The following is a 17,778-nucleotide window of genomic DNA, read 5'->3' as shown; positions in this document are numbered from 1 at the left end:
ACCACCATCACCACCATCATCACCATCATCACCACCTTCATCACCATCATCACCACCTTCATCACCATCATCACCATCATCATCATCATCACCACCATCACCATCATCACCACCATCATCACTATCATCACCACCATCATCACCATCATCACCATCATCACTATCATCACCACCATCATCACCATCATCACCATCATCACTATCATCACCACCATCATCACTATCATCACCACCATCATCACTATCATCACCACCATCATCACCACCATCACCATCATCATCACTATCATCACCACCATCATCACTATCATCACCACCATCATCACCACCATCACCATCATCACTAACATCATCACTATCATCACTGACATTACCATCATCATCACCATCATCACCATCATCATCACCATCATCACTAACATCATCACTATCATCACTGACATTACCATCATCACCACCATCATCACTATCATCATCATCACCATCATCACTATCATCACTGACATTACCATCATCACCACCATCATCACCATCATCACCACCATCACCACCATCATCACTATCATCACCACCATCACCACCATCATCACCATCATCACCATCATCATCATCACCATCATCACTATCATCATCACCACCATCATCACTATCATCACTGACATTACCATCATCACCACCATCACCACCATCACCACCATCATCACTATCATCACCACCATCACCACCATCATCACCATCATCACCATCATCACCATCATCACCACCTTCATCAACATCATCCCCATCATCATCACCACCTTCATCACCATCATCACCAACATTACCATCATCATCACCATCATCACCACCTTCATCATCACCATCATCACCACCTTCATCACCATCATCACCATCATCATCATCATCACCACCATCACCATCATCACCACCATCATCACTATCATCACCACCATCATCACCATCATCACTATCATCACCACCATCATCACCATCATCACCATCATCACTATCATCACCACCATCATCACTATCATCACTATCATCACCACCATCATCACCACCATCATCACTATCATCACCACCATCATCACTATCATCACCACCATCATCACCACCATCACCATCATCATCACTATCATCACCACCATCATCACTATCATCACCACCATCATCACCACCATCACCATCATCATCACCATCATCACTAACATCATCACCATCACCACCTTCATCACCATCATCACCACCTTCATCACCATCATCACCATCACCACCATCACCATCATCACCATCATCACCACCTTCATCACCATCATCACCACCATTATCACCATCACCACCTTCAGCACCATCATCAGCACCATCATCAGCACCTTCATCACCATCATCACCATCATCAGCACCTTCATCACCATCATCACCACCATCACCACCTTCATCACCACCTTCATCACCATCATCATCACCATCATCACTATCATCATCACCACCATCATCACTATCATCACTGACATTACCATCATCACCACCATCACCACCATCATCACCACCATCATCACCATCATCACATCATCACCACCATCATCACTATCATCACTATCATCACCATCATCACCACCTTCATCACCATCATCACCACCTTCATCACCATCATCACCACCTTCATCACCATCATCACATCATCACCACCATCACCACCTTCATCACCATCATCACCACCTTCATCACCATCATCCCCATCATCACCACCTTCATCACCATCATCACATCATCACCACCTTCATCACCTTCATCACCATCATCATCACTATCATCACCACCATCATCACCACCATCATCACTATCATCACTGACATTACCATCATCATCACCATCATCACCATCATCATCACCATCATCACTAACATCACCATCATCACCATCATCATCACCATCACCACCATCATCACCACCATCATCACCATCATCACCATCATCATCACCATCATCACTAACATTACCATCATCACCACCATCATCACCACCATCATCACCACCATCATCACCATCATCACCATCATCACCACCATCACCACCTGAATCACCATCATCACCATCATCACCACCATCATCACCCTCATCACCATCATCACATCATCACCACCATCATCACCATCATCACCACCATCATCACATCATCACCACCATCATCACTATCATCACCACCATCATCACCACCATCACCACCATCATCACCATCATCACATCATCACCACCATCATCACCATCATCACCACCATCATCACATCATCAACACCATCATCACTATCATCACCACCATCATCACCATCATCACCATCATCACCACCATCATCACCATCATCACATCATCACCACCATCATCACTATCATCACCACCATCACCACCTTCATCACCATCACCACCATCATCACTATCATCACCATCATCACCACCTTCATCACCATCATCCCCATCATCACCACCTTCATCACCATCATCACCAACATTACCATCATCATCACCATCATCACCATCACCACCATCACCATCACCATTCATCACTATCATCACCATCATCATCACCACCTTCATCACCATCATCCCCATCATCATCACCATCATCACCAACATTACCATCATCACCATCATCACCACCTTCATCACCATCATCACCACCATCATCACCACCTTCATCACCATCATCACCATCATCCCCACCTTCTTCACCTTCATCATCACCATCACCTTCATCATCAAAGCTCATGGTGCTGCAGGTCTCTGGTGACTGAAGGATGTTTCCAGGTCTGTTGGGCAGAGTGAGCTCTGTTGTCCCAGTAAACACAGCATCTGTGTGTGTGTGTGTGTGTGTGTGTGTGTGTGTGTGTGTGAGAGAGAGAGAGAGAGAGAGAGAGAGAGAGAGAGAGAGAGAGAGAGAGAGAGAGAGAGAGAGAGAGAGAGAGAGAGAGAGAGAGAGAGAGAGAGAGAGAGAGAGAGATATCATCCCCTCCTCACTTCCTGTTCTCCATGACATCACAGACTGATTGGCTGAGCTGCTCACACTCTCTCTGTTTTGTAACAGCCGGTCACTGACTCCAGGTGCATGCTGGGACATCAAGAAGTGACTGTGGTCGTTTAGAAACAAAATAAATCTGAGCTTGGTTTATCTCTGTAGCCACAGCAACCAGCGAGCTCTCTCACACACACACACACACACACACACACACACACACACACACACACACACACACACACACACACACACACACACACACACACACAGTTTATTGATTCAGATTAACCACACCCTCAGTGTGTGATGTCACTGGTACAGGTGGAATCTGGTTGGCTGCTCAGTGATGAAGAGGACGAGGAGTTACGTAACAGGAGAGGGAGGAAGAAAAGAAGAGGACGAGGAGAGAGGAAGGAAACAAGGAAAGGAAGGATAGGAGACATATAGGTGAGGAAGGAGGAAAGGAACAGAGAGGAAGAAAGAATGAAGAGGAAGAAGATAGAAGTAAAACAAACAGGGAGGAAGGACAGAATTTAAAAAGGAGAGGAAGAGATTTATAGGTGAGGAAGGAAAGAAGGAAGGAAGGAGGAGTGAAGGACAGAAGAAGGAGGGATGAATAAGCAAGAGGAAAGATGAAATGAAGGACAGGAAGACAGGAAGGAGACAGAGAGGACAAAGACAATGGAGGATGAGGAGAGAGAGGTGAGGGAAGGATGAAGGACACATCAGAGCTCAGTGAGTGTGTGTTGCCCTCTGGTGGACACACAGCACCGAGCCTCAGCTGACCAATCAGGAGCCTCCTGTTGACAGTACTGCACGTGTACAAGTACTCTGTGTGTGTATTATGTGTACAAGTACTCTGTGTGTGTATGACGTGTAAAGGTTCATAATCATCATGTTATAATATAATCAGACGTAGCATTGTTTAATAATCAGTAAATAGCTGAGTCAACGTAAGTTAATGTTACTCCACCTAAAATTCATCAGGGACATTTGGAAAGTTAACGTCAGGCCTGTTCAGGTGTTATTTTAACCTGTTGGCTGTGTTTCTCTGCTTGTATGTCAGTTAAAATGCTATTAGTTAGTAAGTAATAGGGCAGTTGTAAGCCTTTGGTTTATTGTGTCACAGTTTATGTTTGTTAAAGTTTACATCAGTGTTAAAGTGCAGTTAAAGTGTATTACTGTTAATACTCCATACCTTAGCTTTCCCATATCATTCATAGGCTACACATATATATATATATATATATATATATATATATATATATATATATATATATATATATATATATATATATATATATTTCACTGCACTTTACTGCTTTTTGCACTCTGGTTAGACTGAATTGAATTGCAATGACGATAAAGTTGAATGAATCTCATCGTATTTTCATTATTAGTCTATATTAGTCTTATGTATAGCACACACCAAGCATCTGTTTTTTATTAAAATGTAACATCCAGTGGTCACATATACTTCTCTTCTCTCTTCAGATGCACTTTTAAAATATTTCACCACCACCGCCAGTGACACAGCATCAGGTGCTCCTGTCCTCTGCCTCAGCACAGCAGAGTGACACAGCATCAGGACTAAAGGCTGCTGACTGACCGTCTCTTCTAACTGACACAGTAAGAAAGGAGTTAGTTCACAGACGACCATTTCAAATAAACAATTACACATTTCCCAAAAACAAAGATGGGAGAAAGTGTCCACATGACTTTTTTACCAGAGTCTTAGTCAGTGGGGAAGAAATCAAAAGAAGCCGGCTGATGTACTCAAAAAAGAATGACAGCTCGCACTGCTTCTGCTGCAAAAGGTTTCCTCCCAAAGAATACAGTATTATATTTTGTATGTAAATAGAATATTCTTTAATATGTTTGTGCAATACCTTATTTATATTGTATTTTTAATTTATCACTTGTTTCTTTCTTAAGTTTTTATTTGGTGTGATATTTTTGACTTAAAAGAAATAAAATCTTGAATATATACATGTAGTTTCTGTGTGAGTGTATGAAAATTGGTTGTGAAACTGACTGCGATGCGAGGGGGCGCCAGCCAAAATCTTGCCTAGGGCACCAAATAGGTCAGGGCTGGCACTGCCAGACCCAGACAGGATATAACAAAAAAAAGTAGTGTACAAGTTAGTGGTCGCATTTTTGGTTTGTTTTGAGCCATTGTTTTAGTTTACCTTTAAAAGAGGAATATGTGGGGCATTCCCCCCCCCTGCAACAGACAACACGTTCCTCCCATATGTAGTGTGTTTGTGGGGAATCTCACAGTCTCCTCTATCACAAGCTCTGGTGCACATACCTCCCAGAGTCCTTTTCTTGATGAATTCACTCAGCGGTGGTGGAGCAAGACCATGGAGACTCTTATATATGGAACAGGCAAACCTAAAAGTCTTAGAGTTATGGAAACTTAAAAAAATTATGTTTTTTAAGGGTCTTGCAGATATGGAAGGAGAAGGGTCTTCAGGTCTTTTTTGTAGAGAGATTCTATCGGTTTGAGTGCTGTCGTACATGCCACTGACCAGCTCGTTAAGCAGTAGTCTATGTGTGAGAGGATCATATAGTGTAAAAACATCAAAGCTGCACTGCTAGTTAATGAATTCCTGATCTGTCTGAAATTTGCCAGGTTGTATTTGACAGAGTTAGACACTTTTTTGATGTGTTTCCTGAATGAGAGTGTCGAGTCCAGGATGACTCCCAAGTATCTGAACTCGCTCACCAAAGCGAGCTCCTCCCCTCCCAGAAAGACACCAGAATGGACAATATTTGGAGGCCTTTTAGCAAAAATCATACAGACACTTTTTTTAACATTTAAAGAAAGACATGAATCAGTGAGCCAGTCCTGAACATGAGCCATTGCCGTTGTGAGTGTTTGAGCAGCCTCTGTCGTATTTTTCGCAGGGGTGAAAATAACTGCGTCATCCGCGTACAGCTGTGCATTGACACCATTACAGACATCAAAGAAATCGTTAATGTATAAAGAAAACAAAATAGGTCCAAGTATGGATCCCTGAGGGACCCCTACTGGACAATCCAGGTAAGGGGACTTGACGCCACCGACCACCACACACTGCTCTCTATCTGCAAGATATGAACTGAACCAATTTAGGCCTGTGAAGAGAAATTAAATTTCGACAGTTTAGTTAACAGTATTCGGTGGTCAACAGTGTCAAATGCCCTTTTAAGATCTAAGAAAACAGCTCCCACACAGCTATTCCTATCCAGGAGACACTTGGTTTTTTCAACAAACATACTTATGGCCGACTCTGTGGAATGGTGAGCCCGGAAGCCAAACTGCATCGGATAAAAAATCGGATAATCATGTTATAATATAATAATAATGTTATAATATAATTATGTTATAATATAATTATAATGTTATAATATAATTATGTTATAATATAATTATAATGTTATAATATAATTATGTTATAATATAATTATAATGTTATAATATAATCATCATGTTATAATATAATTATAATGTTATAATATTATCATGTTATAATATAATTGTAATGTTATAATATAATCATCATGTTATAATATAATCATCTTGTTATAATATAATTAGAAAAAAAGGCTATAAAACATCTGTGAATAAACACAAAGTCTCAGTCTGAACTTTATTCAGAGAAACAGAATAAAACACAAAAACACAGAGAAATGTTAATAAGCTAGGCTAGCTGTTTATTCCTGCCATCAGTCTTTATGCTAAGCTAGGCTAACAGATTCCCCCTGCCTCCAGTCTTCGTGCTAAGCTAGGCTAACAGTTTCCGCTGCCTCCAGCGAAGCTAACCACTTCTGGGACCTCAGAGTAGATTTCACTCTGATATAAAATGTTGGACTGTTCCTTTAAAACATGATTTTCAGCCACAGGAGAACTGGATACTGGACTGAATCCTTAACTGGATCCTGGACCTAATTATTATATGTTAGACTGTTCTGACATCAGTCTGTCTTATAAACTAACAGCTACAGAAACAACAAACAGTTTAACATCGATTGAAAACACGAGACATCAGAACAGGAAGTGATCAAACACAAGACGATAAACATGAAAACGGGAAGCAGGAAAGTCCAGAAACATGACGCCAGTTTACAGAGCGGCCGGTCCTGGATCAGTCTTTATAGATATAAAGTAAGATGGTGGACATGCTGAACATTATAGCTAGCATGTTAGCATTGTCACAGTGAGCATGTCAGATCGTAGAACAGAACAGTTTATTTTCTGGTCTGTGATGAACTGTTTGTCTCTGCAGAGTCAGTTTTATCTTGTTGCTGCAGTCTGACTGTTTTCTCTTCATGATCGACATCGTTCTCACAAATGAGTAAAATATAATTATTCCTTCTCACTGTACAGACACTTATATTATTAATAGAAATCATTGTTAGCACCCTTAGCTGCAGATTTGTACCTTCAAAATCACAAATAGACACCAAAAGGTTTAAATCTGCTTTCATGACACACTGAAGTCTTCCTGTCGTGTCCAGGACAAAATATTACTCATCTGGTCTCAAACTATCTAAGAGTGAAGACGTCACTCAGGCTCGGTGCTCAGGCAGGTTCCGGGTTCTCGGAGGTGAACTTCCATCTGAAGGCAGAAATCTTCCTAAGATCTCTGATGGATTTGTCCTCCACCAGAGAGCTGGTCTGATGTCTCAGAGGACGGCCCGGCTCACAGCAGAGCCTCCTGACCGAGTTTAACACTCAGAGCATCACCGAAGTGTTCCAGCTCCTGGTCTGTCAGACTCCTCCGGCTGGATGTTAGCTGGTCACAGGGATCTGGACCTGCTGGGATGGAACCTCTTGCTGGGCGGTGGCGGTCGGCACGTTGATGTTCGGGTCTTCGTCGACCTGGTAACACTTCCCCAGGTTCTTGATGACATTAAAGTTAGACCGAGCCGTTTCTGCCAGACTGTTTTCCAGGATCCAACCATCAGATTCTGAGTCCGGATCACCCAGTCGAAGAACGTTTTCCATGGCCGTCTGCAGGTACCGGACCCCCGTCAGAACCAGCAGCTGATGGGAAGAGAAACACATGGTGACTTTAGGTCTGCGTGAACAGCTACAGGTCGACAGAGGCGTCATTTAAGGTTGCAAAAGTAACCGTCAAACCCAAGACCTGATCCAGGACTGGTGCAGGTTTCGATCCACGTTACATACAGTCAATCAGTCTGGGTCGGGTCCAGGTTTATTACCACTGTTCCTAGTTCTGTTTTACATTATGTGAAAACAAATCTTTAAACAGAGTCGTACTTGTCATCCGTCACTGATGTTACAACAGGCCAGACACACGTTTGTTTGGACAGTTTTAAACGAACATTAACTTGTGAGGAGCTGGTTTGAGGTTCAGGTCTGACGGTGTTTGGTTCTGGATGGTTCCATGTCCCAGATTTAAAATAACAGATCCATTTAGTACAGTTCAGTTCTGAGTAGAACATTTTGTGTGTGTGAGGTTTCTGGAGCAGTTGATGAAGTAAACTGAACCGGACTGACCCTCAGCTGGTCTCTGAGAGATGAACTGATGTCAGTATATTCTGTGGTTGTTCAGTGTGAGTCGCTGCAGTACCTCGAACAGCCAGATGAGGAGGACGGTGAGGCCGATGGACTGCATGATGCCGGTGTAGTGGTCCATCAGCACCTGTCGGCAGCCCCTCCTCCACAGGTTCAGCTGCTGGCTCTGCTGGTCATAGTTGAAGTGAGCCGAGCTGTTGCTGACCTGCTGCTGGATGCACGGCCTCGGGGACAAGGTGCTGCAGCAGCTGAAGGGGACGCTGTCCATCAGGTACCGCCCGTCCACGTTACTCCTCAGACGGCTGCAGGGGAGGAGCAGGATGTTAATGGTCCATACTACTACTGTTACTACTACTGCTACTACTGTTACTACTACTGCTACTACTGTTACTACTACTAATGTTACTACTACTGTTAATACTACTACTGTTACTACTGTTACTGTTACTACTACTACTGTTACTACTACTACTGTTACTACTACTGTTAATACTACTACTGTTACTACTGTTACTACTACTACTGTTACTACTACTACTGTTACTACTACTGTTAATACTACTACTGTTACTACTGTTACTACTACTACTGTTACTACTACTGTTAATACTACTACTGTTACTACTACTACTGTTACTACTACTACTACTGCTACTACTGTTAATACTACTACTGTTACTACTACTACTACTGCTACTACTGTTACTACTACTACTGTTACTACTACTACTGTTACTACTACTGCTACTACTGCTACTACTGTTACTACTACTACTGTTACTACTACTACTGTTACTACTACTGTTAATACTACTACTGTTACTACTACTGTTAGTACTACTGTTAATACTACTACTGCTACTACTGTTACTACTGTTACTACTACTACTGTTACTACTACTGTTACTACTACTACTGTTACTACTACTGCTACTACTGCTACTACTGTTACTACTACTACTGTTACTACTACTGTTACTACTACTACTGTTACTACTACTGCTACTACTGCTACTACTACTACTGTTACAACTACTACTGTTACTACTACTGTTAACACTACTACTGTTACTACTGTTACTATTACTACTGTTACTACTACTACTGTTAGTACTACTGTTACTACTACTGTTACTATGTCCTGTAATTCGTGCGTCAGTGTGTTAACGCTTCTTTCTCAGATTAAACACAAGGTGCTCATATAAATTAAAGGTGGAGGTGATGAAACTTTTCTTCAGTCGTCTCGTTATGAGACAGATTGTCTATAAATCCTGCAGACAGGTTATATTCAGTCTCCTGAACCTGAGTTGAACTCTGATGGTTAAGCTTCATTATTCCTGTGACCTTTGACCCCTCCAGCCTTCCCTGCAGTGGACCAGTGGCCTCAATCTGCTGACAGACGAAGGTCCTCTCCAACATTTCCATCAATGAGTCAGATGTTTACGTATATTATATGTTCTGTAGTTCTGGTCTCTGGTGAGGTGGCAGACTATCCAAACCATCATAGAAACATGCTGGTGCAGTTTAAACATCTAAATCAAGAAAAAGTTCAAAATGACCAAAATCTGAGCTGAAACCTGAAGTTGTTCAGACAAGAACAGGATGTTGTTTTTTAAAATAAAACTGTAAAAAAAACAACACCGTCACCTTATACAGACTGTGTGTAAACAAAGCCTCGATTATATGTGATACAGTTCTTCCACATACAAGGACGGATCAGGTGGACTTGAACCTGAATCATCTTTTTTTTTTACAATCTGACACAAACTGATCCACCAGAAACCAAAACTCCAGAGTCCACTATGAAGTTATTTATCGAACATCTTTGAAGATTTATTTGGTCAAATGTGACTTCAACTTGTTATTTATTTATTAAAGACAAACAGTGAGTCAGCTGTATGTAAATGATCAGGACCACTGTGAAGAATTTACTTGAGTTCAGACTTCTTCTCAGAAAAATCCTGATGGTGTTGACTTCAGCTGAAACTCGACACCTTGAGTTAATATAACATATTTTCATTCACTTCTATCTGTCCACTGACTTGTGTAGCTTTAAAATTAAAAAAATAAGTTAAATTAGAAATTTAAAGAGGTCTGTGTTCAGTTGGACACAACTTTAAATGTGGTTCGATCTTTGTCAGATAAACTTGAGTCAGGTAAGATCCACCACAATCCACCTAAAATCAATGAAAACCCACTAGATCCAAAAGCCTCACAGTGTGGATCTTAAAAATATTCACTAGGATCCACCAGGATCCAGGAACTGTTGTGGTCTACTGGACACAGAGGGAATCTGCTAGAATCCAGCAGGCTTACTGGGATCAACAAGAATCCTCTCAAGACTCAGGTGGATCCTAGCAGATCTGGATCCACTTACTCCACCACACTGCTGCTGGTCATGTCCAGGTAGCGGCTGCTGATCCACTGGACCTGGAACCAGTCCCTGTACCCAGTGTTCCCACAGCACTGGAACTGGATCTGCAGCAGGTCCACAGTCCTCTTCAGGTAGCAGCGGCCCGGCGTGTCGGTGTCCTTGTAGTAGCGCATGGCGTTCCTCAGGCCCAGGAACAATGACTCCTCCAGCTGGCTGCGGATGCTGTAGCACATGAGCGCCCCCGTCAGGACGCAGGAGGTGAAGAAGAAGGTGCAGACAACGTACGGCATCATCACCAGCTTCCAGCGCAGGAACTTGTTGGTGTCAGTGCAGTCCAGGCAGATCCTTGCACCCAGGAAATTGATGCAGCAGGCTGCCAGGCCCGTGGTGATCAGCGTGTGTGGTACGTAAAGGATGCCCTGGTCTGACATCACTTCCTGCCATTTCTGAATCTCTACTTTTAGGAACAAGCCGAGGCCAAAGAGGATGGCCCCCGTCAACACGGAGATCCAGTTGAGCAGCCAGAGGACCTCAGCCAGTTTCTCTCTCTCAACCTTGGTAAAGGTCACCTTCCCCACTGCCATGTCAGTCCTGTGGTTCGTATGTGTGTCACGTCCAAGCAGCTGCAAACATGGCAGACAATGGGGGTGCCTAAAGTGCTGTGCCTCGTACGACCACCAGGTGCTGCATTCAGACCTCTCTGAGGTCAACAACACCTCAACTTTGATCGGTTTGCCCCAGTCAGGCTTCACCTGCTTCTGGTCTGTTCACCCTGATGCCCATATTTAGAAGTTCCTGCCTCTGACTCAGGTTCAGATACAAGGTTTAGGTTCAGATTCAGATACATGATTCAGGTTCAGACACAGGGTTTAGGTTCAGATACAAGGTTCAGGATCAGACACAGGGTTTAGGTTCGGGTAAGGGGTTTAGGTTCAGGTTCAGGTATGGGGTTTAGGTTCAGGTTCAGATACAGGGTTAAGGTTCAGATACTAGGTTCAGGTTCAGACACAGGGTTTAGGTTCAGGTTCAGATACAGGGTTAAGGTTCAGATACTAGGTTCAGGATCAGACACAGGGTTTAGGTTCAGGTTCAGATACAGGGTTAAGGTTCAGATACTAGGTTCAGGTTCAGATACAGGGTTTAGGTTCAGATTCAGGGTTCAGGTTCAGATACAGGGTTTAGGGTCAGATACTAGGTTCAGGTTCAGATACTAGGTTCAGGTTCAGATACAGGGTTTAGGTTCAGGTTCAAGTTCAGATACAGGGTTCAGGTTCAGATACAAGGTTCAAGGTTTAGGTTCAGGTTCAGATACAGTGTTTAGGTTCAGATTCAGGGTTCAGGTTCAGATACGGGGTTTAGGTTCAGGTTCAGATACAGGGTTTAGGTTCAGATACAAGGTTCAGGTTCAGACACAGGGTTTAGGTTCAGACACAGGGTTTAGGTTCAGATACATGATTCAGGTTCAGACACAGGGTTTAGGTTCAGATACAAGGTTCAGGTTCAGACACAGGGTTTAGGTTCAGGTACAGGGTCCAGGTTCAGAAACAAGGTTCAGGTTCAGATACAAGGTTCAGGTTCAGATACAGGGTTCAGGTTCAGGTTCAGATACAGGGTTTAGGTTCAGGTTCAGATACAGGGTTCAGGTTCAGATACAGGGTTAAGATTCAGATTCAGGGTTCTGGTTCAGATACAGGGTTCAGGTTCAGATAAAGGGTTTAGGTTTAGATACACAGAGTTTAGGTTCAGATACAGGGTTCAGGTTCAGATACAGGGTTTAGGTTCAGGATCAGATAAAGGGTTTAGGTTTAGATACAGAGTTTAGGTTCAGATACAGGTTCAGGTTCAGGGTTTGGGCCTGGCCTCTTCTCTGAGGAGGCTGCTGGCTGCTCTCTGCAGAGCTTCATAAGGAGCTTACTGAGGTATTTACGGTTCTCTTGACTGTGATCCACGACTCCACGACAGCCAGCCTACAGGACAGACAGAAGGTCAAAGTTGGTTGGGGCTGATACACTGAAATGGATCAGGATCACACCGACATGAAGTCAGATACGATTGATCAGAGTCTGATCAGCTTCTGAGCTTCTTGGCATGCTCGGCTGCTTCAGACAAAGACGTTCTCCTGGGAAGATGTAGCACTCGTCTTCTTTTTGTTATTGATGAACCCTCTGACACTGTTCAGAGGAGCATCTTTCTCAGATAAAACATCTCTGAACAGCTGCTGTTGTGTCGTTAAGGCAGAAACTGATCAACTGATCAATGACTGCAGGGAACCAACAACAGACAAAACTACTGTTTTCTGTCTCGTCATGAGTTTATATAAAGTTATTAATTTAAACAGCTGCAGTTTCAGAGACTCGTTAAGTCTTGAACATGACGGCGTTCACTCTCTCAGATTAAACCAGTCGACACACAGCGAACAGAGAAAGACTGAACTTTACCTAGTTGACTGTTTGGACGTCTGGCTGCTCGCCTGTCGTCCCTCCGTCCTCCCATCATCCTCCAGCAGCTGAGTCAACACAAATGAAGAAAATATTCCTGCTGAGAAAAAGAGTTTTGAGGCGTCTGTTAACCTGCGCTGCTAATCTGCTTACAGATAATCAGGCCGGGAATAAGCTGAGAGATCTCAACCCCCCGTTCACCAGCTGGACCATCAGCAGGACACACAGGGATACATTCACACCTGGTCACCTGTCTGAACAGGTCCATCAGTACAGAGCAGGTGAGGCTGTACAGGTGAGCTCAAACAGGAGCTCACTGTGTCCTCAGGCACCACAGAAGAAAAAGATCCTCTGAGGCTCCAGTGAAAACAGTTGAGTCCATTTCCTGTTCTGGAGCGTTCGATCAGATCACATGATCTCCTCAGCTGTCAGTCTAACAGAGCACTGACACAACCCTCCTCCTGCTCTGCTCCTGATTGGTCACTTCTCCTGATGATGTCACAGTGATACAGATCAAAAAGGTGTCTCTCAGGGGCTGTGGAGGATACATGTCGTGGTACCTGGCAACACAAACACACAACAGACACACAACAGCCTCTGCATTCAAGATTCTAGTTTTAGTTTCAGCATCAACCAGCAGAGGTCAGCAGAGAGACAACCTACAGCTGCTGAAGAGTCTGATTACTGATCAATCACTTATTGAGTTATCAATAACTGATCACATCCGACTACTACTATCAATGTTTCATATGAGAGAGTCTGTGTTTGTGTTCGTCATGTTGATGTTTGTGTTGATGTGTTTACTTTAACTTTGTCTTCTGACCTGACAGAAAATAAGGACTTTTCTCACCTGTGTGTCACCTGTGAACCCCCTCACCTGTCTCCTTACCTGTCTCCTCACCTGTGAACCTCCTCACCTGTCTCCTCACCTGTCTCCTGCTGTCTGTTCTCAGTGACATTTTTACTTTTTATATAAAAACTGTTCAATGATAAACAAGATAAATGTAAACAAACAAACACGTCTTTTAACAAAGACTTTATTTACACACACTCTGTGATGATGTCACATCCATGATGTCAGACCCGCTGTGTCCCTCTGGGGGGGGGGGGGCGGTACCAGTCGGTCCCGGCTCCTGTCAATCACGTCATGACGTCATGTATCCAGAGCGTTTCCGGTGCAGGAAGGCGGGGCCTGCGTGTTCCTGAGGGAGCGACAGACAGGTGGGTCAGGTCAGCACAGAGCGACAGGTACCCACTTCCGGGGCCAGGATATCATCTTTCAAAATAAAAGCACGGATAATGTTCGTTTTCAGGACTGACGTTCATTTTAACTGATTTTATTTTCTTAGTTAGATTCTTAATTAATGAATCTAACCCTTTCTGTCATTGAAACGTTTGTTGAAAAGATTTCCAGCTGTTATTAAAAATAAATTTAACTTAATATTTGACTGCACATGTTTTAGTTTGAAGACCAAATCAACTCTTATTCTTATTCCTTCTTCTCATTTAAAAGAAAATTGAGTATTTTATCAGTGATAAATCAGTGATATTACCTGTAAAACTTGTAGTATTACTTGTTGTATTACTTGTTGTATTACTTGTTGTACTTGGTATTACTTGTAGTATTTTTAGTATTACTTGTAGTATATGTAATATTACTCATGGTATTTGTAGTACTTGTTGTATTACTTGTAGTATTACTCGTAATATTTGTAGTACTTGTTGTATTACTTGTAGTATTGTTGTATTACTTGTAGTATTTGTAGTACTAATTGTACTATTTGTAGTATTACTTGTAGTACTTGTAGTACTAATTGTACTATGTGTAGTATTACTTGTAGTATTTGTTGTATTACTTGTAGTATTTGTTGTATTACTTGTAGTATTGCTTGTAGTATTTGTTGTACTACTTGTAGTATTACTTGTACTATTTGTAGTACAACTTGTAGTATTTGTAGTATTACTTGTACTATTTGTAGTATTACCTACAGTATTTGTAGTATTACTTGTAGTACGACTTGTAGTATTACTTGTAGTACTTCAATGAATGGCACCCTGTACCTGTTAAACAAATCAAATAAAACCCTGACACTGATTGTGGACAGCGCTGTGACGGTGTTTTATTGTGAAACTCTGACTGACAGGAAGTGTGTGTGGTGTCTTCAGCTTGCTCTGGATGATCCGATCTGGATTCAGCCATATTCCCACCGACCAGCCGCACCGGCAGCAGCCTCAAACTACCGAAAAAGCCCCGGTAATCCCCGGCCCGCTCCCTCGAGGTGTTAACGGGCATTGTTGTGAGAGCCGCGCCGGGCCCGGAGCTCCCGGACATGTTACCGAGCTGATACACGGCCCGAGGACATGGAGCAGCGGCGGCCAACCTAAGAGAGTCGACGGCCCGACCGACAGCCCGAATTCTGAGAGGAAAGTCCAGATTTACCGGGATTAAAACCGATGTGGAGGCCGGACAGACGCGGGCCTGCAGGCTGAGCGGCTGTCGACACGACGGAGCGGCGGTAACCGGCGGAGACACACCGACACTCAGCGACACCAGGCGGCTCAAAATGTCGGGAATGTTTTCCCGGAGCTAACGAGCTAACGAGCTAGCCGCAGTTAGCAGGCTGAGCTCGGCAGAACTCGGCAGGAAACGGAGCCTGGGCGGCGGGTTTCACTCGGACTGTGTGGCGGGGTCGCTGTCGGTTTGTGAGCGGGAGCGGCGGGTGTGTGTCCCGGGACAGGATGTCGGCTCAGGTCCGTCTGAAGCGGCTGGAGGAGCTGCTGCTGGAGCAGAAGGAGGCGGGCTGTCTGAGCGTGGAGGCGCTGCTCGACCTGCTGCTCTGCTTCTACACGGAGTGCTCCCACTCCCCGCTCAAGAGGGAGAAGCACGTCACCGACTTCCTGGAGTGGGGTAAGAGTCCAGACCCGGTCCTGGTCCCGATCCTGGACCGGGATTCATTCACTAAATACCGTAAATCACTTTACAGGGAGGGTCCGGTGGGCTCCAGGTAGATTTAAGGGTCCTTGAGAGGCTCCTGGAAGATTCCTAAAGGTTCAGAGGTTCTTGACAGACCTTGACACAGATCCAGGGGTCTCCAGGGAGGTTCAAGGATCCCGAGAAGGAGTTTCAGGAAGGTTCAGGCGTCCTTGAGAGAACTTGAAAGCGGTCAAAGGGATCCTGAAGGAGGGTCAGGGGCTCCAGGGAGATTTAAGGATTCCAGGTTCTATGATGTGGTTCCGAACGGGTTCAGAGGGGATCCAGAGGGACAGTGTGAGTCCTTGATAGGGAATCGATCCAGGTTTACATTTCAGGGGTTCAAAGTGTTTTTTCTCCAGGTGCCCTTGAACAGTTTCCAGGCTGGTTTGGGATGTTCCAGGACTTTGTCCCACTCTGGTCCGCTCTGTCCTGGTTCAGCCAGTTCCTGTTTAGCTGTGGCCTGGTTTGGTCTGGCCTGGTTTGGTCTGGCCTGGTTTCCTTCTGAGTCTCTGATGTTCTGATTGTCTAATAAATCGATATATTGATCACTGATGTATTGATGTGCTGACACACTGACTGATGTTTACAATAGTTTGTGTTTAATGTCCTGATGAAGATGAAGATGATGATCTAAATCCACTCCTCACAGGTGTCTATGAATACTCAGCCTGAGTCCAGTTTAGGAGTCCAGAACCTTGAACTGGCCAGACCGGGGCTGATCGATCTGATCACAGCTGATATCAATATTAATATTTGTTAATCAGTATGATCACGTCAGAGAATGAAATCATTTGATCACAGATGAAGTGGTTGTTTGTTTCTCATATGAAGATAAATAAATATGAACAAATAAATAATGTGAGTTTAGATCAAAGCATCATGACGGACCTTGAAACAGTTTGCTGTGCTTTTATTTAGAAAGTCCATCCAAACAGGAAGGAAGCTGTATTTTAATTCTGATGTCGTTACAAACTCGATCATCAGGTCGAACCTTCAGCATCTCTACTGGTCACTGTCAGGAGGGAGGGACCAGTAGAGACCAGAATGCACCAACAGAGACCCGTATGAACCAGTAGAGGGGTCTTATGAACAGTCAGATTAATTAACCCGTTGGCACTGACACCTGCAGGTGATGATGTCCTTATAAACTACAGTTCACCTTGAAATGCCCCGCCCTCTCCACGCCCACTTTTAACCATATATGGTCAACAAAGCGTCTCATGCATGTTGACATATAGACATGAGCAGCTGATTGACGGTTCTGAACATGAACCTTTCAGAGATCTGTGTGTGTGTGTGTCTGTGTGTGTGTGTGTGTCTGTGTGTGTGTGTGTGTGTCTGTGTGTCTGTGTGTGTGTCTGTGTGTGTGTGTGTGTCTGTGTGTGTGTGTGTGTCTGTGTGTGTGTGTGTGTGTCTGTGTGTGTCTGTGTGTGTGTCGTGGAGGTTATAAAGCT

At 43.7% G+C, this 17,778-nt stretch overlaps 2 protein-coding genes across 7 annotated transcripts in view; one reads left to right on the top strand and one right to left on the bottom strand.

Moving 5' to 3' along the window:
• Positions 1-6,621: 6,621 nt before the first annotated feature.
• LOC141018179 (photoreceptor outer segment membrane glycoprotein 2-like) lies at positions 6,622-11,496 on the bottom strand. Its single transcript, XM_073493087.1, has 3 exons — positions 10,916-11,496; positions 8,594-8,840; positions 6,622-8,043 (listed from the first exon to the last, which is right to left on the bottom strand). The coding sequence occupies exons 1-3, from the start codon at positions 11,494-11,496 to the stop codon at positions 7,789-7,791; spliced, it is 1,083 nt and encodes a 360-aa protein (XP_073349188.1). The 3' UTR covers positions 6,622-7,788.
• Positions 11,497-15,606: 4,110 nt separating this feature from the next.
• cdc42bpb (CDC42 binding protein kinase beta (DMPK-like)) overlaps positions 15,607-17,778 on the top strand; it is a 44,073-nt gene continuing 41,901 nt past the window's right edge. For 3 of the 6 annotated variants that reach the window (XM_073492570.1, XM_073492568.1, XM_073492567.1), the window contains exon 1: positions 15,608-16,258. In XM_073492570.1, the coding sequence (XP_073348671.1) occupies positions 16,090-16,258 (169 nt within the window). In that variant the 5' untranslated portion in view covers positions 15,608-16,089. Of the gene's footprint in view, positions 16,259-17,778 lie in introns of all 6 variants that reach the window. The other 3 variants (XM_073492572.1, XM_073492571.1, XM_073492566.1) reach the window with 2 other exon arrangements.

The sequence above is a fragment of the Pagrus major genome, chromosome 22 (assembly GCF_040436345.1).
Source record: "Pagrus major chromosome 22, Pma_NU_1.0".
Classification (NCBI taxonomy): domain Eukaryota; kingdom Metazoa; phylum Chordata; class Actinopteri; order Spariformes; family Sparidae; genus Pagrus; species Pagrus major.
Note: the sequence above shows the minus strand (reverse complement) of the source record. Positions and strands in the feature narration are given on the sequence as shown.